Source organism: Gambusia affinis, linkage group LG21 (assembly GCF_019740435.1).
Source record: "Gambusia affinis linkage group LG21, SWU_Gaff_1.0, whole genome shotgun sequence".
Classification (NCBI taxonomy): Eukaryota; Metazoa; Chordata; class Actinopteri; order Cyprinodontiformes; family Poeciliidae; genus Gambusia; species Gambusia affinis.
Window position 1 is genome coordinate 7,087,257 of NC_057888.1, and position 23,092 is coordinate 7,110,348.

At 37.7% G+C, this 23,092-nt stretch overlaps 1 protein-coding gene across 10 annotated transcripts in view; it reads right to left on the reverse strand.

Annotated features, from left to right (window-relative positions):
* Positions 1-23,092, reverse strand: part of smarcd3b (SWI/SNF related, matrix associated, actin dependent regulator of chromatin, subfamily d, member 3b) — a 49,844-nt gene that overhangs the window by 19,635 nt on the left and 7,117 nt on the right. For 2 of the 10 annotated variants that reach the window (XM_044103868.1, XM_044103867.1), the window contains exons 1-3: positions 13,452-13,705; positions 4,236-4,456; positions 743-832 (exon numbers count right to left, since the gene is read on the reverse strand). In XM_044103868.1, coding sequence (XP_043959803.1) covers positions 743-832; positions 4,236-4,456; positions 13,452-13,529 — 389 coding nt within the window. In that variant the 5' untranslated portion in view covers positions 13,530-13,705. Of the gene's footprint in view, positions 1-742; positions 833-4,235; positions 4,457-13,451; positions 13,706-14,545; positions 14,884-23,092 lie in introns of those variants that run through there. The other 8 variants (XM_044103871.1, XM_044103870.1, XM_044103873.1 and 5 more) reach the window with 5 other exon arrangements.

Below are 23,092 nucleotides of genomic sequence, written 5' to 3' on the forward strand. Positions count from 1 at the left end.
AAAAAAGGAGAAAATTTCTGCCAAAAACCTTAGAAATTAATCACAGAAATTTTCTAGAAAAAACAAGGAAAGTTTGAAAAGCCAACAAATTGCTAAAAAAAAACTCACATATTGAGAAAAAAAATTTTGAAAATTGTTTCAAAAGTCAATTTTTTTAAAGGTTTTTTTCTCAAAAATGTCAGAATAATTTAAACATTTTAGATTTTTTTTCCAGCAAACTTTCGACCCTGAAATTTTCTTGTTTTTCTAGAAAATTTCTGAGTTTTTGGCATAAATTTACTAATGTTTTTTTTCTATTTACAGCGGCCTTAATACGCCGTTACTCTTATACTGCACCAACATTTTTTTATTCATTTTACAGTGCAGAATCAGTTTTATTTTTTGTAAGAAAGCACTGCAGCACTTTGTGAAGCAGTAGTTCCATCAGCATGCCAAATACTGCAACAAACCCACTGCAGGGAGGATTAAATCATCCACAGGGGAATAAAAAAGAAAACACAAACAATTTGCTAGCTTACACTGTCTGAAAAATTCTTTGCAAGAGGAGTCTGGTCCCCTTCATGCCATGCTCCAGGCCAAAGCATGCACTACCACAGTTCAGAGAGCGGTCACCTCTCAACCTGCATACGTTTGGCCAGACTAGTTCATTCAGGGGGGTTGCTGGGCTCAGGAAAGAGGCTAAAAAAGGCCAGAGTCATCAAAAGAAAGACAAGGGGCATGCAGCAGCAGAATAAACTCCTACTTTGATCCAAGCGTGGGATCTGATTGGGGTTCTCTCATGTCCATCTGCCTCGCTGGCATCTCGCTGGCTCCGGGAAATCCAACTGGCTTCCTATGAATTGGTGAGGATCCGAAGGTTGTCCGATTAGTGTTATGGCGAGAAACATATTTACTCAGAGCGGGGAAACACCTGTCGGCTCCTTTTTTTTCTTTCTATCTTTAATATAAGTGTGTGTTGGCTTGTGTGAAGTTCAAGGGTCTGTTAGTAGGTGCAAACTCTATGACTGGGACAAGGCCAGGCTGTGATGGGAGAGGAACTGTGTCCATGCTCGTGCAGCGGAGGAGGACCTGGGAGGCTTCCTGCTCATCTGAGGGACACGCTTATTCAACAGAGTTTCTCAGGGAACCAAAACAATCATGCTTCACACACAGACACAGACAATACACTGATATATGAGATCACAGGGTGGAGGGCAAACTTGAGCGGAAATCTTCCCTCTGGTTCAGATCATATCTTGTTGTGATGAACATGTGGTGCAGATGAACACATCATGCATACTTTAGAAAAAAGAGTGAACCTATAGGAACACAACAGCTGTGGAAAAACACAAACGCTTCCATTTAATTTGATCTTCTAAATGAAGAACGTTGTAGTAAAACACAAAATCTTTTGGGCTTAGATATAGTTTAAATAAATCCTGAAGTTACATTTTCATGGAAAAATGCAGACGATTAATCGTGATTAATCAATTATTGAAATCATGCTAACTAATTTAGTAATCAATTTATTATCAACGGGAATATAAAGACTCAAATAAACATTTGCTAAAAGAACGAAACACTCAAAGCAGCAATAGAGCAATGACCGTAAAAATGTTTTGTACCGATTTTCTTAAATTCTAAGCAGCTATTGCTTTTCAATTATTAATCTGTTAATCCAAAAAATCATCATCAGATTAGCCCTACTCTGTATTGTAGTTACAGACACTTGAGAACATTATCCTTGAGAACAAAATGTTAAATTTAGGGTTACAACTAATGATTCACTGAGTAATTAAATAATTTATCAATCATTGTGACGATTAATTGATTAATCAGGTAAACAACTTTGGAACATTCTGCAGATATAATTATGTCACTTGAAGAGGCCACTTTTTAAATTTTAAATGCTAATTGTACATATTTTGTACAGTTTTGACTTCCCGCTATGACTGTGCTATTCTTTCAGCAATGTTTTTTTGTCTGTATACTCTTGTTAATAATTAATCAATTGCTAAATTAGTTGGTGATTATTTCAATAATCGATTAATCACAATTAATATGATTAATTGTTTCACCATAGTTCAGTTGCTACAACATATATGCACCCATTAAGAATTAATTTGTGTTATTCACATCATAAGTCAGCGATTATAATCTTTGTATTGAACGGGGCCATAATAATAATCAGTAATGCTCTCATGTTTAATGGAGAAAAGTTTGACAAAGGTTGAGTTGTTTGGCCAAAGGGACAAAACGTTTATTTGGAGTCAAGGTGAGGCTCTGAAATCTAATAATGCTCTAAACCACAGAGACAGAAAATCAATTTCAGGTAAATCTGTTCGATTTAAATCAAAGTACCAAATTTCCAGACAAGTATTTACACAACAAAGCCAGCCGGGGTTTAAAAAAAAAAATGCTTCCATCAGCAGCAACTTTGCTTATAGCTCAGACATAGAGGGCTCAGTGACATTGCAAACACAGGTGGTCTGCCCTCAGCTGGCAGCAGCGGAGGTAGAGCGCCATCCTGTTTGCCAGCAGAAGAACGCTGTCTATGAGACAAACAGCGCAAAGACACCTGGACGGGTCACATTGGTGCATTGATCAGACGCTCAGCAGCTAGACATTCTGCTCTGGGGGTTCAGTAACATTTCCTCTAAAATGTTCGACAAGCCTGCTTAATTGTGAGTGGATCAATCGAGCTGCAGATAGTGAGAGAATGAAACGGAGAGGTGTGCGTATTGATTGTCTTTCTAATGACCACACCTAACACACTACTGTGTGTGTGTGTGTGTTTAGGAGACTGGGATACAGATGTTCAGGTGTTAGATGAATTAAACTCTGCAGATGCAGAGAGTTTTGTGTGGGCCGCCTCAATGTGATGGAAAAGTGGGATACAAAAAAGAAAAAATCCCTTTTGAGACAAAGTTCAATCGCTTGTGCACAGCAGGAAAAAGAAGAACAAAGCAGTGAGCAAGAAAACAGAGGCAAGATAATAATAAGAAGAGTGAGAGAGCCGATGAGCGAGTGCGAAAAGTGGAAACAAAGACTGAAATGGATGCTGAGACTAGGCGGACAAAAAGCCTTGGTTTCACATCTCATCAGGTTGATTTTTATGCTTCCACGTTTTTACAAAAATCATGGTGTGAATAATTGCGAATACTAAAAATAAGGAGGGCTGGTTTTTGATTTCTCCATCAGTCATGCTTTTCTTCCAGATGCAGAGACTTTCTTCAGAAATCTGTATTTTTATAACCACTCAAAGATCAAAACTTTTAGGACATTACTTCGACTTTTTATAGCTTTAAAATATTAAACTTTTTTTTTTTTTTTTACATAAAAATGGTGTAGACATTAAAACACCCCTTGCTCTTTGAAAGCTAGATAATTTCTTTTAGACAAAGATTATTGTGCAAAGAGGGGTTCTTCATAAAATTAAGAAAATTAATCATGACAAAATGGTGTCTTCAGTCAGATGCTTTTTCATCATTGCTGTAATACAGACTGCTACAGGAGATCATTCCTGCCTACAGCCATCAGCATCTACAAGGATTCAGAAAAATGTTATAGTATGAGTTGCAACAAGATTTAATTTCGCTGTAGGAAAAATAAAGTACCATTTCACATGTTTGTGCACAATTCATATAAGATATTTCAATGTTTAAACTCAAATTTTTGGGAATCTTCGTTAGGCAAAGTGTCTTTAATGATGACTGTTTCTAATTCTTGTCAAACCAATTACTGTGATCAGAAGCATTCAGGGAAAAAAAAGCAACTGAAATTTATTAATCCCAAAAGTCATGGTTTGAGAAGTTCCAAAAGAAATCAGCGATTGCAATCAGTGGTTGCCAGGAGCTGCAACAGGGAAAAAAAAGTAAAACAGAAAGCGGAAACAGCAATTCACCAGGGATTTTCATGCTAAAAAGAGACAAAAAGTCAGGAGGAAGAACTTCAAAACAGCCAATAACAGCAGAGGAAACTGTAAATAAATAATTATTATTACAGTAATCAGATTGTTGTCATTTTTAAAGATGTTTAGCTAAATATTAAAGCTACATTATTTGATCTTCTAGTAAATAATCAGTTTTCAGGAGGTGTCCTGATGGATTCATGTCATAAAATGATTCCTTCAGAATGAATTTCCAGTGAAACCATAGCTATTGTTGCCTTTACAACCACACAGAAGCAGACACAAAAGGTGATCTTGTATGCAAGCCATGCAGCTAGATTTAAATTTGCACTGATTTAAGACTCACTTTCTGGCACGGTTCTGCACGGTCTGCTGCTGCTGTTGTTGTTGCTGCTGCTGCTGTTGCTGCTGGACCTGCTGGGACGGGGCGGGCCGTTTACGACTCGGCTCCATCACCGGGGAGGGCAGGCCGGGCCGCACTGCCGGACTCCCTCCATATGGGGGGCCAGGGGGTCCCATGGGAGCTCCTTGGTGGGGCATCCTCGCTCCAGACGGCATGCCAGGACGCTGAATGTAAAACGAAGAGGTCAAACAAGTGACATTATCTTTAGTGTGTATAATTTATTAAAGTAACATCAGTAATGAGTAGGGCTGGGCAAACCGGCTGACTGATATGAGTTTCATATCAGTCGATATCAATAATTTTTTAATTGTGTTTTGTTTTAAATATCTGAAATTCAGCCAAACTGGTGGTTTGACCTTTCCTCTTTGTTTTATTCACAGTTTTCACTTCACACTGCTGTTTTTTATTTTTATTTTTAAGCAGTTATGAGGCAAGTGGAAAAACCTTAAAATGCTGTTGTGCAAGTTACTCAACAGGCTGTTGCTAGGTAACTACAGAATGAGTGAGTTGCTAGGCAACCAAAGAGTGAGTGAGTTAGTTGATTCCACCGACCTAGCTTAGTTGGCTGTGAGAGGTTGAACATCTAAAGTTTTTCCTTTACCTACATCTCCCAGAATGCTTTGCAGTTCTGACTCAGAGTTCAGTAAAATTATTGAAATTTCTATTGATATTGACCACCTGTCTATAACAATACATATTATTGACTTATTGTCCAGACATACTAAAGAGTTACCAAATAACACTGCAAAAACATAAAATCTTACAAAGTATTTTTGTCTAGTTTCTAGTGCAGATATTTTAGTACACATGAAATAAGACGAAACTAACTCATAAGTAACTTTTCAGGAAAATATAGGAGCTTGTTTTCGGTCAATAATTCCTTAATATTGATTTTTAAAAAAGTACTAGTTTCATTGGCAGATTATTTCACTTATAACAAAACATTTTTTCCAGGTTATAAGAGAAATAATCCGCAGTAGAACTAGTAATTTATTCTTGTGTCATTTCCTTGTTAGGTCAGTTATATTTAATTTCTGCAGTCAGTCAGTTTGTTGAGTTAACTTTTTTTTTTTTGTCAAACTCCATTTTGTTTCTCTGAACCCTTTTTATGAGATCCATGTTTTTTTTGTAAATATATTCTTTTGGATTTCAACTCAGCTCATCATATTCTTAATAAAGCACATTGACTTCTGTGGCTGCATTGTGGCAAAATTTGAGACGTTAATGGGGTTAAGGCGCTTTTAAACCATATATTGTCGCTAGTGTCATATGCAGTCAACTGAGTTCGACAACAAAAAAAATAAAATAAAAAAATGTTTCTTTTGAGATAAAACAATACCAGAAACAAAAAGAACTGCACTGAGAGCTTCGTTTTAGTCTCAGTTTTTTTATCTCTCTCAACACAAAAACGGAACTGAAACTGTAATCTAAAATCGCTTTCAATCCCACAAACATCTCCCTAATAATGCAAACAGTGTCCCACGTTGACTTTCTGACAGCAGGGGACAGCTGAGTCTCTCACCTGTTCCTGTCATTCTCATGGCAACAGCTGCCCCCCGCCTTGGTTTATTGTCTGAAACCAAAGCACTGTTTGCATGAAATAAAGCAAATGTCTACCCAGAGCACAGACCTCCGACTGTTTCTGTTCAACTACAACAGATTGAGTCCGAAATGTCCAATCCTCTCCAATTAAACTGTTTTTCACTCCAACTTGGAGCCTGAGATAAACTGGAAGACCCATTTATGACAGCTGAAAAACCTATTACGATATACAGTAAGCATTTCATATCAGTTGATATCAATAATTTTTTATTAGTTTTTTGTTGTAAATATGTGATTTGTGAAGGACGTACGACCGCTTCACGTCTATAACAAGGTTCCGGTGACCGGCAGAGTAAGTAAATGTAGCAACATACAGTATTTAACATACTGGTGCACTTTACTTTGTAAAGTGCACCTTCCTGCAGCAAAACACACACAAACATCATGATGCTTCCACCCTCGTACTTCACAGTTGGGATGGTGGGGGGGGAAAAACCGCTTCCCATTGTATTTTTTTAGGTTTAATGGTCATTTTGTTTACAAAATTCAATTTTATTAATTTTTTTGACTGCAGGACATGCTTCCAAAAGCAGAGTATTTGTTCCTCAGTTTATTTACAAAACGTAACTGAGATGTTTATTTCACTTTTACCATAATTTCACTCTCTTACCAGCTATCATCAGTATCTTCAAGGTCATTTTTTCACACAATTCATACCAAAAAGACGTTGACCTCTGAGACATAAAACCCATAGTGTTTATACTTGCATGAAATTATTTAAACAGTTGATCGTGACACCTTCAGGCAACTGAAAATTGGTTGATTTCCACACAAGAAAGCAGTGTAATTGAGTGGTGGGACTGGATTAAAATTTTTAAATCGAGTTAATTGCAGGATCGGTAATTAATTAATCACATTTTACCGAAAACAACTAATGGCGACAAAATAGGCCACATTTTCAAAGCAAAACCCCTTTTTGCTGCTAAATTACTAAATATATAGACATATAAGATCAACAACAAATATATTTATTGTTTTAAATTTCTTATTTAGCCATCAGATTGATACAAAGTGCTATTATACCCATTCAGCACAACATAGTCCATTGACTGAAGGACAGGAAAATGCCACTGCTTGGAACATGAATGAGACAAAGTACTGCCCAGTAAGAGACCAATTAGCAGTGGAAACATTTCCCTGAATACGCCAGACCATAAAATTGCGTACCGAACCGCAGCAGCCCGCTCAGTGGAAACATGTCCACTGAGAATCTGTGCAAAGATTTGTAAATTGATGATCTCAATCTGATTTGACTGAGCTTGAGATTGTTTTGCAAAGACGAAAATCTGGTATCCTTTTTCTTCCACTATTATATTAAATCCTAGAAAAACACACTGGAGTTGTAACATGAGAAAATAAAGAAAAGTTTGAGCGATGTGAATAGTTTACAAGCAAACACCAACGTTATTTTAGCTGATTAAAACTAACAAAACAACAAAAACTGAAACTGTAAAAATATTTTCAAAAACATTTAAAAATGGTGATTAATGGGAAAAAACTGTAACTAACTAGAACTACAATGTGGTTTATGAAACTAACTAAAACATACTGAAACTAGATATAGTATCCTTATTTTTTGTGTCTGAGTCTATTTATTAACTTTTCAGACCAATGTGAATTTTTTTATTAAAGCAGTCTATGTCAGCTGTCGGCAAATTACGGCACTCCAAGCTCCTCCTGGCGGTGCTTACGCTAGTCCGCAAAATGACGATGACAAAAGTCAGTTGGTTGTTTGACAATAATATAATACATTTGTTAAGTATTCAACATGGTATAAATAATCACAATTCAATGTAATACTTTGACCTTTTGAATTCTACATCGAATAAAGTATGGAAAAAATAAAAGTACTACTATACCTAATAAAATCTAAACTAAAACTAAACAATATTCAAGTAATAACTAATAAAAACACACTAAAAACTAATTAAAACTAACTGATTTAGACAAACAAAAAGTCACAACGAAATAAGACCCAAAACTATTATAACCCTGGCACAAACACACATCCAAAGTGATCTTTAGACTCTCCACAAACACAGTGAAAAACAAACAAAAACACTAAGAACCGACAGTGAGCAAACAAACAATATTACATGACTAAATCCACTTCAAACAGATTCTGATGGCATAATGAAGGCAGACATAACATGCAGCCACTGAAATGGACCAGGCTGATATAACACGTGATAAGAAGTCCAAACAGACGTTCCTGTCACTCTGAGTTCAGTCTTTAAGGGGGGAGGGGATGTGGCAACCGAGAGGCGTCTCCGGACTGGAGGGGATAAAACAGCATATGGCCAGACGTCCTCCTGCTCCGATGTTGTCACCTTTCTCAGTCTTTAGAGTCAACCCTCATGGATTAGACGATGAAACAGGGATCAGACTGGACCCAGCAGACAAGCGGTCGTCAGGAGAACCCGAGCCCAGCAGACACCAGATACAGAAATCCATAGCAGGATGATGTAAATCCACACAAACACACAATGAAGGCCCACTCTATAATGTGACCCGCTGAACTGACTCCAACACTCGCCCGGGGCTCCGCCAGCCGTCCAGCGATCGAATCTGCCATGTGGACGGCTATCTGAGAAGTGTGCTGGCATCTTAGAGAGGCTGGAGGGATTTAGAGAGGCCAAACTTAACCCACGCTGTCTGAAAGCACAACCCAACCAGCCTCTCAGTCAGCTACAAAGATTCACTACAACGTTTCCCTTTTTACTCTGCCTCTTTAAAGAATTTCTTTCTTGCTTATGAGTTAAAGCTGCAGTATGTAATTTTTATGAAAAAATATACATTTTTTTACTTAATTGTTGAAACTGTCACTATGTTCTGACAGTATGAGACAGGTAATCTGTGAAAAATTTGAGCTTCTCTGAATTCTTCCACTGCTAGCTAGAAATAACCAATCAATACCAGGAGGCGGGTCTTAGCGCTGTCAATCACAATCCCAACCTTGGTCTTTGGCGCACTGAAGCTAGTGTAGCATGTTGTGAATGCTCAAACTAGTTAGCATGGACACAAATGTCACAGATAAATGGTTCTCTCCACTATTGGCACATTTAGCAGTATGTTCACAAAGAGGATTGACGGCGCTTTTATGCAATTAATAAATAATCGCTACTTGTAATCCTACATTTAATATAATCTTGTTTAATATTTTGAGTTTCTATATAAAAGTATTACAATTACATTCCAAAAATAATTGCTTGTTCATTTAAGTAGATGCTGAAAAATCCAACATAAAGTTAATTTTGTATCTCAATGCTCCTATTATTGGGAGGCAATTTCATCTTAAGCAACAATAATAAGCGGTTAATTAGCTGTTAATTTTCTATTTACCACTTTGACAGCCACATACATCTAATGATGAACCATTAATTTGTGAAAATGTTAATTCAATGTTTGTCTAAATAATGAGAAATGCCTTTAGATTGATTTGGTGTGTTTAAATTATTTATTTTTTCCTCTTAAGATGTTGACCTCTATTCATTTAAAACAACAGAGACAGCAGTTTTGCTTGAAAAAATACTACCATTTAAATAAGCCTTTTAGCACTTAATTTTACCAAACATAAAATAAAATAAAATGAATAAACAAATAAAAATCAAAACAGGCCTTCAGACTTTCTTTCTTCGAATTGCTCATTTGTCTCATTCTATAACAATTTTGGTACAAATTCTGTGCCAAAACATAAAACTTAAAATTGTTATGTTGTCTTTATCCTGCCTTTCATATTCATTATGCTGCGCATTTAAATAAATTGACTTAACTTTTCAAACTCACCCATCTCCGTTTTTTTTTTAAACTATTACTTTGGATTAAGGGGCTGCACAGTGGAGCAGTTGGTAGAGCTGTTAACTTGCAGCAAGAAGGTCCTGGGTTCGATTCCCGGCCCGGGGTCTTTCTGCATGGAGTTTGCATGTTCTCCCTGTGCATGAGTGGGCTCTCTCCCGGTTCTCCAGATTCCTCCCACAGTCCAAAAACATGACTGTCAGGTTAATTGGTCTCTCTAAATTCTCCCTAGATACAAGTGTGCGTGTGCATGGTTGTTTGTCTTGTATGTCTTTGTGTTGCCCTGCGACAGACTGGCGACCTGTCCAGGGTGAACCCCGCCTCTCGCCCGGGACGCAGCTGGAGATGGGCACCAGCAACCCTCCCGACCCAATTAGGGACAAAGGGTATTCAGAAAATGGATGGAGAGTTTGGATTAAAAATTACTTTTGGGCTCTTTGGGAAAAGTTCAACATCACCTGAAATGTCTGCTAATTCTGTGATGAGGACAAATAATAAATCTCCCTCCAATTAAGGTCAGACATAAACCCATGAGCTGGACTGATTAAGAGAGCAAATTCATAAAACAGGAACTTATTTAAATCAATAAAATGCTTCAGTTATACAGGTATGCAGGTGGTTTTATGAGTTGAGGTTTCTACACTCATAACACATTTCATAATAAAAAAAAATTCAACAGAAACTGCAAAATCCAACCACATACTTCACACTAAATGACAATTTATCTGGTAAAAAGTAATTTCAGAGAAGACTGATCATGGCAAGGTCTTTGGACTATTGTGAATAATTCAAGGTAACCAGCACATTGTGCTTGGAAAGTGAAGTGGATGTTGAATTTCTTTTATTTTACTTTGCAGACTAAATTCCTGTCACAAGGTTTGTGCATATGCTGATACCTCCAAACAAACTGATTAATTTGCATGGTTGAAACTCCTCCATAGGTAGCTGAGAGCTACGATTTGCATTCTTTTTAAGGATTGCAACAAAGAAAATTTAGTCTGAGAGTTTGGTAGAAAAATGTGCAGAATGTTTCAGACAACACAGCTACAGAGTTTCGGTTCATGTTTTGGCTTATCGGAGTTTCTCACAAAGAGCCCTGGAAGGATTTTTCTTACAACCTGGCCCTAGCTGACCTCCAAAGCCAGAGACAGCTGGGAGGTAAGCAAGATAATGAGAGAGGGAGAGGAGGAACCCTCAGCCTACCCATCAGCCATTGAACCAAAGCTCAGTCGAATCCTGCTGGAGCTGAAACTATAACTCTGATTGCTATATTTACAAACGCAAAAAAACATTTAAATCTGCGTTTTCTGCCTCAAAAAGCATTTCTTCTTTGCTCATTTCAGCCATGAAAGGAAATGAGACGTCATCGCTTGCCACAAGCTGGCAAACTGTCCCAAGTCATGTCCCTCCGGATAAATATCCCTCCATTTTGGAGAACACACACCAAGAGGACCTCCTGCAACTTTTATAACAAGTCTTTTCCATCTTCAGATGTGGGGGGGTTAGGGGTAGGATAAAGAGAGGATGAAGGAGGAAGACGAAGGCATGAGAGAAACGTAAGCAGAGGGAAATATTTGGCTTTGAGCAGCCAGAGCTTCATCAAGGTTAATTGGTCTGTTGAGAGGACACGCTCATCTGGCTCATCAATCACCCGGGTCATTGTTTCCTAAAGTGTGTCTGCAAGCTTCAGTCCCCCAATACCCTTTTAATGACTGCTCCTGTCAAAGACACAATGCCTCTTCTGGTTTCAGTCTATAAATCAAGCTGGTGTCGCTAAAGCTGACATCAGCATCGATTAAAACTGAGTTTAGTCTAAAACTAGGTGCACAAGTTAAGATTTCAGACCATCATCTTTGTTTTAACCACTTATGTTGAATAGAATAGAATCCAACTTTATTGTCATTGCACTGTCACAAGTACAGGCAACAAAATCTAGTTTGCATCTATGCAGAAGTGCTATACAGGATATAAATATATGTTGAAGGAGCGCTGCAAAATTTAGCTACACAAAATCCTGTCTAATGGCTCAAATTATTATGCAAGATTCTGAAATTTGATCATGGCAAGGTATTTGCACCAATACAATATTAACGAAGTAATAGCAAAAGTATTATTTTCTTAATTTTGTATTAGCCTGTTAGCCATAAAGTAGAATAAATTACAAAATTTGACAGAAACTACTAAATTTTAAAATTTGAGAAGCAGAAATGTTGTTTATCTAGTCCCTGAATGATCAGATTACATTTTACACAAGTAGCAAACTTGCTTTTTTTTGTTTTATTTCTTGCCGGTGTAGAAATCAGATCACACGTAAATAAGATCATTGTAAAGAGTTGCAGCTCAGTCTTTTAAATGTACAAATTAATAAAAATAAACCACAATATAATCCAGAAGTACTTTTGATGTCTCTGGGCTTTGCACACTGAGTTCTTTCAAATGTAACACATTAAAGAGGAAATAGGGGAAGCAAATTAACAAAAAAAGAATCTTGTTGTTAAAAGGTGTTAAAAGTTTAAAGAATTGCATGGATAATTTCTTTGTAAACATCAATATGCGAAAAGCTCAGCTCTTCTGCTTGACTTATAAATAGAGTTTGGGGCAAATCTATTGATTATATTCTGATTAACTGAGAAATAATTGGATGGTAAAAGGTGATTAATACGAGAATTTGGGTAGAATATATTTATAGGCAGTTTTTTTTAAATCTTTAACAAAAACTGTATATATTTTTGTATAGTTTTGGCTTATATAATCCTCTTAATATGTTGTTCTTTCAGCAAATTAAATTTTTTAGAGGCTCTATACTTCAGTTAATAATTAGTTGATTGCTAAACTAGTTGACGATTATTTAAATTATTGATTAATCACAATTAATTATCATTTGATAATGTCACCTTGACATTTTTAACAGAATATTGATTATCCGATTAATAATGTGTGAAATTTGCCAAGTAAGCAATAAAATATAACAAAAATAATTAATTATTTTACTCTAAACATACTGCATGCATCTCAAAGAGAACATCTTTTGTTTGAATTGACCAACAGATGAGAGACTAGGGGTCACAAGCGCATATAAGCCACAGAACGGCTGAGACACCACAGATGTTCTGGAGGTAAATGTTGTGAAGTTTTACCAGAGATTTTCTTTTTTACTCCCCTAAACAAACCCGTCTCCAGTCCATGTGGTGCAGGGAAGCTTATGGTAACAGTTGTCTAACCTCTAACCACATGAGCAACACTGGGCTTGACATTTCATGCTAGCTTCACATGAATGGACTGATTGTTCTGCCAGCCGTGGCTCCATCTTCCACACTATACATCTGTCGTCTGGTGACCTTACAGGTTCAAATCCTTCCACGGACCAGCAGCAGCGGCGGCAGCACGCCTCCTGGAAGGATACTCCAGAGGACTCGTCATTTCCCACCCTCTCCCTCTCTCTCTTGGGGTCTCTGAATCCCAGTACAGCAGTGTGCGTCTCTGCTAGCCAAAGGGGAGGGAATCTGGCTGTTTTTCTTGCTTTTCTTTCCTTGCTTTCTGCAGCTCTGCTTCGATTTCTGTGATTTTTCATGTGCATGTGAGCTCCAACATCCTCCCCTCCTGCTCCATTCATGCTGCTCCACTTCTCCTGACAGATCCGAGGGGCTGGAAATAACCTTCACATGGCCAGCGTTAACCCAGCTCTCTCTCTCTCTCACGCTCACACAGATTCATCCACACAGATGCATGCCAGAGCAGGAATGACAAGACAGCGCCACTCACCACTCCATGGACCAGGAACTCAAACAGTTTGCTCTTGGTGGCTTTCCTGGCTCCCCCCGCCGTCTCCTCCGTAGCCATTTGCTCAGTCCCCTCCGCTTCACCCTGCTACGTCTCCCCTCTCCTTCTTTTGTCTTTCCCTCTCCCTTCTCCCAGCCTCCTGTTCCCCTCCCCTGCTCCACTTTCCTTCTCTTTGTGCTCTCCTTTTCAGCACTGCCTGTCCCTGACTCTCCTTCTCGCTCGCTCTCCCTCTCTCTCTCCTATCTTCTGAACGTGTCTAGCTCACTTTTTTTTTAGTTGGAGCCGGGCACGTCGCTCGCTTGGAGGTGGAGTATGGTAGATGAGGAGGTGGGGGGGGGATTCAGAAGCCATACGGGGGTCTGGCAAGGGGGTTTCAGCCAGCCCACCCCTTCCTCTTTTCTCCCCAGCGCAGTTGTTGCATTCCAATGGTAGATAAGGGCATGCATTTGGACGCGGTTTGCATGGGGGTCGAGAGGTGGGCGATTGGGATTAGAGCCAGTGTTGCCAGATTGGGTTGGTTTCCACCCAATTGGGTTGGGGAAAAAAAACCCAAAAACAGCTGTTAAAATTTGGGCTACTCTTCACAAATTGTGGCAGGTTTTTAGAAAGTGTTCCTTTGAAATAGTTGTCACCGTGTGGCAGGAAAGCACAAAAACTTTCAATAAAATGCCATTTTTGCACTTATCTTAGTAGTTAATTTATTTTTAAATGTCTATAAACTGCCAAATTTGACACGGTCAACGACTAATTAAGGCTGGGTAATAAATCAATAACAATACATATCACGATAGATGCACTTCCGGTACCTTTGCAGCCGACAGCAATTTTTATAGGTATCCATAACCGTCATGACTGTTGCTATGACAACTATAAACAAGCCACGAAATTAGAAATAGTTCTCGCCTCATTCTTATACTTAAAAACAATATATTACAACTATTACTCGATCACAATTTTTGAGTACTCAACCCACCAATATCAGTGAGCAACTAGCAACATTAGCTTAGCTAATGTCGTTTGTATCTGCAAGCTAACACGGACATGTAGCCTACGTGTATGTTGCTACATGTACTTACTCTGCCAGTCACCAGAACCTTGTTACAGACGTGAAGTGGTCGTACGTCCTTCATAAAGCCGATTTTATGCATCCAAAGATTTCAGACCGCGAAGTTCCTCCATGATATATGCAGTCCTCGTGAACTGTGTCATAATATGAGATCGGAGTTAGCTTGTCCACATCGTCTGACATGCCTCCTTTACATGTCTCTTACGGATTGGTCAAGAGTGCAAATATATTTTCTTTTTGTTGGTCTTCAAGCCATCCTTTATCTATGCTTTGCTCTGTGCTCGTTAACCAAGATGGCGGCTCAATTTTACTGAACTGCGATGCAGAACCACACAGATTTCTGGGTGACGTAGCCACTCAGCCCCTCACAACCAGCTAAGGAGGTTGGTGGTATCAACTAACTCATTCACGCTTTAGTTACCTAGCAGCTCACACACTCTTTGGTTACCTAGCAACAACCTGAATAATTTGCACAGCCTCAGTTAAAGGTTTTGCCAAGTGCATAAAAAATGAAGAATCTTAGCATGGTATAGGTCCTTTGTCATACAAAAATAGAGTGCATTATGATTTCTTTTTTTTTAAATTAAAATTAAACTTTTTATAAAATCTGTACATGATTAAATTATCTAAAACATAAAAAGGGCTTCGGACAGTTCAATAACTGACCATTTCCAAATGTTTTGAATCATCAGCTGTTTCTATTTTGTTACCCAAATTTTTAACTATTCAGGGCCAAACAAAATAGTTTCATGGGTCACAGATGGCCCTCGTGCCACACTTTGGACACCTCTGCTTTGAAAGAACCTAGTATATGTGACAAAATATGACACTATTAACATGAGTTTCATTAGAAGTTGTGATTTGGGCTGGGTTTTTAGGAGTTGGTTGGGTTCTACATTGTGTTTGGGCTGGAAACAGTCAGTCAGATCTGGCAACCCTGATTAGAGCCAGGCCCCCCACCACCACCACCCAGCGACCACGGTCAGCACTCATTCTCAAAAAAGGACATTAGGGCTCTTAAAGGGGCCACGCTGCATATAATTAACGCACATATGTTGCCTTATATGATAGAGCTATGACATGGAGAAGTGTTTGAGAGTGCTAAAGCCACTTCACAGGAGGACCTAAAAGGTGACACGTCAAGAGAACCTTCACTTCCTGTGTTTTTCTATTCAGGGTGCAGGGGCAGGTTACAAACATTTCCTCCGCTTGCCTCATTAGGGTTTACCTTTCACCCAGTAAGTCAGGCCTCAGGCTAAGTTCAAGCTAGAAACATCAAGCTTGACCCAGACAGAGAGGTGACTATAAGGCGCTTGTAATTGTGCTCAATTTCTTTAAAAAGTAAGAAAGAAATGCATAATTATAGAGGCCTAGTTCAAGGACAGAAAAGCTAACGTTGTGTTGTCTTCCCGCTAAAATGACACGCAGGTCATTGCTCTGACTAAACCCACTCCACGCTGAAGATCGCAGCCCACTCCAGCTCGTCACAGATCAGAGTGCTGAAATATTCATGAGGTTATTTGAATGACAAAGAGTGTACCGTGTCACTGGTTTCACTTCCTTTTCCACTGGTGTGAAGATGGAAACAACAAATCAAGAGAATATGTCCACTTTGATGCTTCGTTCCTGCTTCCATTTTGTATTTAAAACAGGGTTGGGAAATGAGGACTTAAAGTTTGAGCATTATATTTTGTGCTACTATAGTAATAGCAATAAAATTGATGATGAGGACTATTTATTATGGTTTTTTTTAGGTAACTAAATGGCTGTGACACCACAAAGATAAATACTGCTCTTGAGAAACAGATTCCCGCTTCTTTGGGACATCAGTCACACAAAAAAAGTGTGATTTAGTATCACTAAACTGCACACAGTAAGTATATTTAATCATATTTTCAAATGTACTGATACTCTCATTGCACAAACAGCAGAGAAAATAGTAAAATAAACAATCCCACCAATACGGACAGGTTTCTAAATAAATAATAAATTTATCACAATAAATGATAAACGATACAATAAATGGTCTCCTCTAACTTAAACTTTTGCGTTTTATTGTATATTTCTTCAAGGTTTAGTACATCCATGGATTCTTCAGATAAATAATCAAATATAATAATTTTCTGAGGACTTTGTTTAATACCCTCCACTATTGCATCTTCAATGCAATAGTTCAAACCCATGAAAAATATGTTTAATGCCGGCTAAAAGTTGTTTTTAAAATTTACTTTGAAGCTCACAAACAAACCTCATTGGAAACAATTTTTTTCAATATTAATGGAAAGTTTGGTGGATGGACAAAATTATGTAGAAATCAGCCTTGAGTGGAAGAAAAAAGCCATATATTTTGTTTTGGTTGATTTTATTTAACTTCTTAGGGTACAAAATGAGGTACAGATCATACTTTATATGATTCTGATAATTTGGTTCTGATTCCCATTTGGGCCAGTTGACTTCTCGTCAATGAAATTAGCGCTAGCTTGGTAGATATTATTTACTGAAGTTAAAGATCCACATTCGCTGACAGGAAATGATGAGCAAATTGTGGAAAATCATCTAAAGTAATTGGATATCAAAATTGGATATCTGAAGTGATGCATTGTTGGTACAAAATGTCCCGACCTGAAAAAGTTGCGAAATCTTGAAGGTGCCAAAGGTCATGTAACATTTTTTAAGCCTATGTTACACTTTTATTTCTGATCACCAACCTAATTTTAATATACAACAAAGACAAAGAAAGTTGTTGCAAAATGCTGTTTTCAAATGATAATTTCATTTATTATGGAAAGAAAATCCAACTTAACCTGGCCTTATGTGAGAAAGTTATTGCCCTCTGACCTTGTTGTGTTGCCTTTAGTAACAGCAACTCCCAAAAATATTTTTGATAAACTGATAACAATTTTAAATCACTCTCAAGTAATGTTTCTTTGCAAATTCTTTAAATTCAGATGCATAAATGGGGTTTCTAACATAAAGCTACAGAGTTTGACTAAAACCTCTGTTGTTTTTTAAGGGAGTTGGCCATTTTGCTAAATCACTCTTATTATTCAGGAACTGATTTTAACTTTAACAACTGAGGTCTGCTGTGCTTCGGATGCTATTCTGGGTTCTTGTGTGACCTCCTGAATGAGTCACTGAGTCGATCTTTCAGTAATTTTAAATGGCCAGCCACTCCTGGGATGGTTCACCAAAGTTTTATCTTTTCTCTGTTTGTGAAAAATGGTTCTCACTGTGGTTCACTGGCCTTACAAATGCTTTTTAACCCTTTACAAACTAACAGATGTCACAACATTGTCATCTTTTCTTGAATTTCTTTGAATTGGAAGTATGATGTGAGATCTTTCAGCCTACTTCATATTCTCAAAGAGGTTTTATTTAAGTGATTTATTGTTTCTTCAGGTATGACAGTCATCAGGTCTGGGTGTGGGTCATAAAATGGTGTAAATCACAGTTGGACCATAATTTAATGGAATGTGTGGTGCAGAAAATTACATTGAATATTCAGTTGTTACAGCCGGTTTTAAAGTTTTCAGGCAAATTCAGCTCAAAACATCTCCAAATTTCATTCCGGGAAAAGTCCGAAACAAAATTATCAAAAATAAAACGAATATGTAAACACTAATCCACACCAACTTACTTTGTTGTGGAGAATGAGTTTTTTTTCTAAAATGCATTTTTATGTAATTCTATGAATCCTTAATTCTACTTTTGCTGTTTTTAAACAAAAACTAAGTTGGCTAGAAAAAGCCTTAGTACAAAACAATGGTTGCTTTGTTTCTGTCATGTAACATTGTTTACTGTGAAGTCCTTGATAAAATAAACTGAATTGAATTGAACAGAAATACAGAGGCAACAGCACCTGAATTTCTTGGAAAATTACAATCAATTTTTAATCATGATTTCCCACAAAAAGAAAAAAACGTGCTATATCATCTTTAAAAAGGGCAGATTGTTTTATTTTTAATCATAAAAACAGCATTGCTTTGATGTTTAATTCAAAAATAGTCCTCAAAACGTGACAAAAGTTAATAATTTCACATTTAGCCCATTAAATTTACTTTAAACCTCCAAATATTGGAATCAGTTTATCGATTTTCAAATTCTTTGTCGCTTTAATTTGCTTGGTGGCGACACCTGCTGTCCATTTGCGAGTACTGCAGCCATCAGTAATTAATTTTAGGAGATATTCCGTAACCTTCGCTGATTTCTATTTTTAACAAACGTTTCATTGTCTATGCTTGTGATAGTATTATAAAAGAAATACGTCCCGTGGGACGTCAGGCTACTTGTCTACTACGTTTTTATTCACAGAATCACACAAGATCAATTACAGTTTCCTACAAGGTCAAAAGGCAGAGATAGGGTCGGCTTTTCTCCAGCTAAGGGCGTCGACTGGTAACAAAGAGATGCAGCAGCACAGGGAATGCATAAAGCCAACTTAACCCCCCCTGCTGGACCCCCTCCGTCTCCCTCACCAAATCCAGTCAGCCTTACCAAATGGTGATGTTCCAGTGAAGCAGACAGGGAAGCAAATGGGGCTTGCAAGGGGTAAAGGAGATGCGGACGTTATTATTAATGACCAGTAGGGGGAGCAAAACAGGCAGGCGGGGAAGTGCATACAGCCTCAGGAAGTAGAACTTATCAAATTATTCATATTACTATTTAATGTGAATATAAACTTTTTTCATTATCAATTTTCACTTGAAAAGAAAAAAAAAAAAAAAAACTTTTGTTTTGAAGATTAATTCTTCACTTCCTTTTTTGGCCACTGGGTGGAACCAAAGAGTCCAACGCAGGCCTTTCAAATCTCGGCTTTCAACACTCTCCCAAACGATCATTTCCATCCAGTTTCACAACATCTGTACATATTTGTCTAAATTCAATATGGCTTCATGTCTTCATGCAACATGAAGCTTCAAAATGACAAAAAGTCAGGGATGTTAAGAAAAACATTCTTTTTTCCTCTGGAGAAATAGCAGCAATTAATCGTCAGTTGCCACTTTTGTTTGTTTGACAACCAAAAAAAATATTAAAACACAATAAATAAAAAAATAAACTGTAAAGACCAAACTATTCATAATTTTTAAAACTAACATAGCTTTAAATCTTTTCACTAACTTGACAGCTTGAGCATTAAATGTGAAATTATTGGGGCTACAATTAACTATTGTTAGCTGCTGAATATCAGCCAAACGGTTGCCACTGGACAAAAACATAAAATAAATTAAAGGAAAAACACTGGACCCCAAGTTTTTGATAAGAAATAAGCATGCAGCCAGAAGTAGTATGAAAAGCATATTTATGACTTAGAATAGTCTAGTCAAAGTCTGGACCTAAATCTAATGTTGCAAGATTTGAAAAGTGATCTGCACTCATGCTCTATTCTTAATATGTGGAAGTGTTTGGGAGAACTCTGTAAATACACTTCATTAGGACTGAAATGATTAACTAATTAATCCTGATTAATTTATTATTGGAATAATCATCAACTAATTTCGTAATCGATTAATTGCTAACTGGAGTATACAGACTCAAAAAGATGCTAATTGCTTACAGAACAACACTCTCAGAGCAGTAAGTAAGCCAAAAATATATACATTTTACATTTAAGATAAAAACTTTGTAAATATTTTCTACCTTGGACTTAAGTGGCAGTTTTAACCACACTTGGTTCAAATTCTGTATAAAACACGAAATCTCCTATTAAGCACCTTTTACTATTCAATTATTTCTAGGTTAATATAAATATTCATCAATTAATTTACAAATGATCAAGAGTACATTACAAAACTGCTATGATATTGCATTTTGGGCAATAAAATGTTCATTTTCTTATTTAAAAAATTTATTGCATTTGCATTTTTGAGTTTCTAGTATTATATAAGAAGGTATCAGTGGTTAAGTGAAAAATCTTCAAAATGTACTATTTTTTAATCTAATTACTCGATTAATCTGTTAAATAATGCACAAGTTTTTGCTGGGTATCACAAAGTAACAAATAATTGCAAACATTTGCTACAAATTGTTGCTTTTTCAGACTTTTATATTTGCAAACCAACACTATTTGGCCAAAATGATGTGTATGATTAAAATTAAGGACAAAGAAAACCAACTATGAATTGAAGGAGTCATACACCAAAAACTGGAAACGATAAACCTTCTGCTTCAACATGTTTGAGAAAAAACTGCAGAGATCTACCAATTACGCAGAGGGGAAAAGCAGAAAGAGAGGAGTCAAATTTTATATGAGTGCTGAGGGATAACTTGCTGTTCCCAGTGGCAACGTTTACATACCAGAGACTGTGAACCTGCCCTTGTCAACATTATTGTCACAGACAGATGGGGTGCACTAGGGGGAATGTGGACTGTACAGAGGGCATGGAGAAAATCTGATTCGCTCCCACTGCTGGGCCCCTCGCCTCTCTTTCTTCAGTTTAATAGCTGCAGACAAAACTCAGCTCAAGCTGCTTAAAGGCCAGAGTTCTCGGCGAGCAACTCAATGGCCGACGGCTGCCTTCAAAGGGACTTCACAAAAGCGCGACCTGCGCCTTCTCTGAGGGGGGGATAAAAGGGAGAAAGAAGTACATTTCAGCGCTGATTTCTCACAACGAGCGAGGCATGTGCAGCGAAGGAGAACCTGCAGAGAAAGAGAGAAAAGTCTCCCATGACAACTGGAAATAAAGGCGGCATCTGCTGATGTTTTTGCGCTCAAAGTGATTTGGAACGTTTAACTGTGGGAAATAGATGAAAAGCAGCCGTGTTCCTCCTGGATGGTTGTGCTGTGTTGGCAAGGTTCTTTTAAGCCGCAAATAAGAGTTTCAGGGACAAAGCATCCAGCACCTATAAAAAGGAACCACTGCAAGAGCAGATGGAAAGATGGGGTAACAGTAAAACAGCCAAGTCCCCCCCACCAAAACCCACTCCACACACGAGCGGCAAACAGCACACTGGGTCGAGCCCGCAGCACTACCTGCCTCCAGGCATTTCCTGTTTGCTGTAACCATGGCAGCGGGATAATCCGCTCAGCACTCAGAGCCAGCAGCCAATGGTGCGAGAGCAACGCCGACTTTAGTGATTTGAGAAGTGGAGCAGCAGCTGGCGGACTGAGACAGGGCTGATTTCAGAGCAAAAAACTGTGAAACTGGAAATTAAACACGCTCAGGAGAGAAAAGAGACTGGATGAAAATCCTGCAGGATGCTCTTCACAAGAGATTACTCAAATTCAAGCTCCTTTCTTCAATAGTTCTCATGAGTTAGCTCAACCCAAACAAGGAGGTTGCAACCTGAATCCTTTCCAAGGCATAATCATGATCTTTTATGCTTCCTTGAACAGGTTAGGATAGGTTTATGGGCTACATAAAATATGTCCGTTACATTTTTTTGTACAAATTTGTTCTTATATTATGAGATTTACCCATTTTGAGCTCCTTTCAAAAAGAGCTGTTTTAGGGCCTCTTGTCACTTTAACACTGTAAAACACAAAATTTCACCACATATATTTGTCTTCTTTCTAGTGAAAATATCTTAATACAGTTGAAATAAGATAAAACTAACCCATAAGTAACTTTTCAGCAAGATATAGGAGCTTCTTTAAGTAAATAATTCCTTAATATTGATAAAAAAGTACTAGTTCCATTGCCAGATTATTTAACTTATAAGATGGGAAAGATATGTTGTTATAAGTGAAATTATCTGTCAACCGAAACAGTATCATCAACAAACTCCTGTATCTTGCTGAAAATCTATTCATACGTTAGTTTGGTCTTATTTGAATATATTTGCCTTAATAGACTAAAATAACTTGATAAGATTTTGAGTTTTTGCAGTGAAATCCCAATAAACCGTTGCTAGTCAAGACCACACAACTCAACATTTACCCTCACACGTGAAAGTTGCTGCAAACAGATGCGCAATTATACAACCGAACATCTTTGAAAAGCAGAAATAGAGCCTCCTGCACAGCCAACAAGAATGCAACAAGTGGTTTCTGAATGAAAATCAACAACAAAATGCTTGTCTCTTCCAGCAGCCATTGTACAGTGCATATAGCGGTAAAACCAGCTGACGAAGCAATCAAGCAATCAAGTTTACTTGTGTAGCGCATTTCAGCAACAAGTTAAAATCACCAATAAACCACAAATATGTTGGTCTATGTTCCATTGGTTATGGTTTCAATGCTACTCTAAAAAGGTGGAACTCAGTGTTTCAGCTGTTTTGCAGTTTTCTGGAAGTTTGTGGTGAACAGAAGCTGAATACTGCAGAGCCAGAAGAGCCGAGAGATCCAGAAAGTTAACACAACAACAACAGATCTTCAATGTGTTTTGGTGCTAAGCCATTCAGCAATTTGTAAACTAAGAACAGTTTTTTAAAGACTATTGCAAGGAGCCATGTAAAGACTTTAAAACTGGTGTGATGTGTTCTATCTCCCCGGTTTTAGTGAGAACGTGAGCAGCAGCGTTTTGGATCAACTGCAGCCATCTAATATATATTTTTGAGGCAGACCAAATGTACGAGAGTTCCACTTTGGTTGCTAGGTAACGGGCTGGGCTTTGCTTGG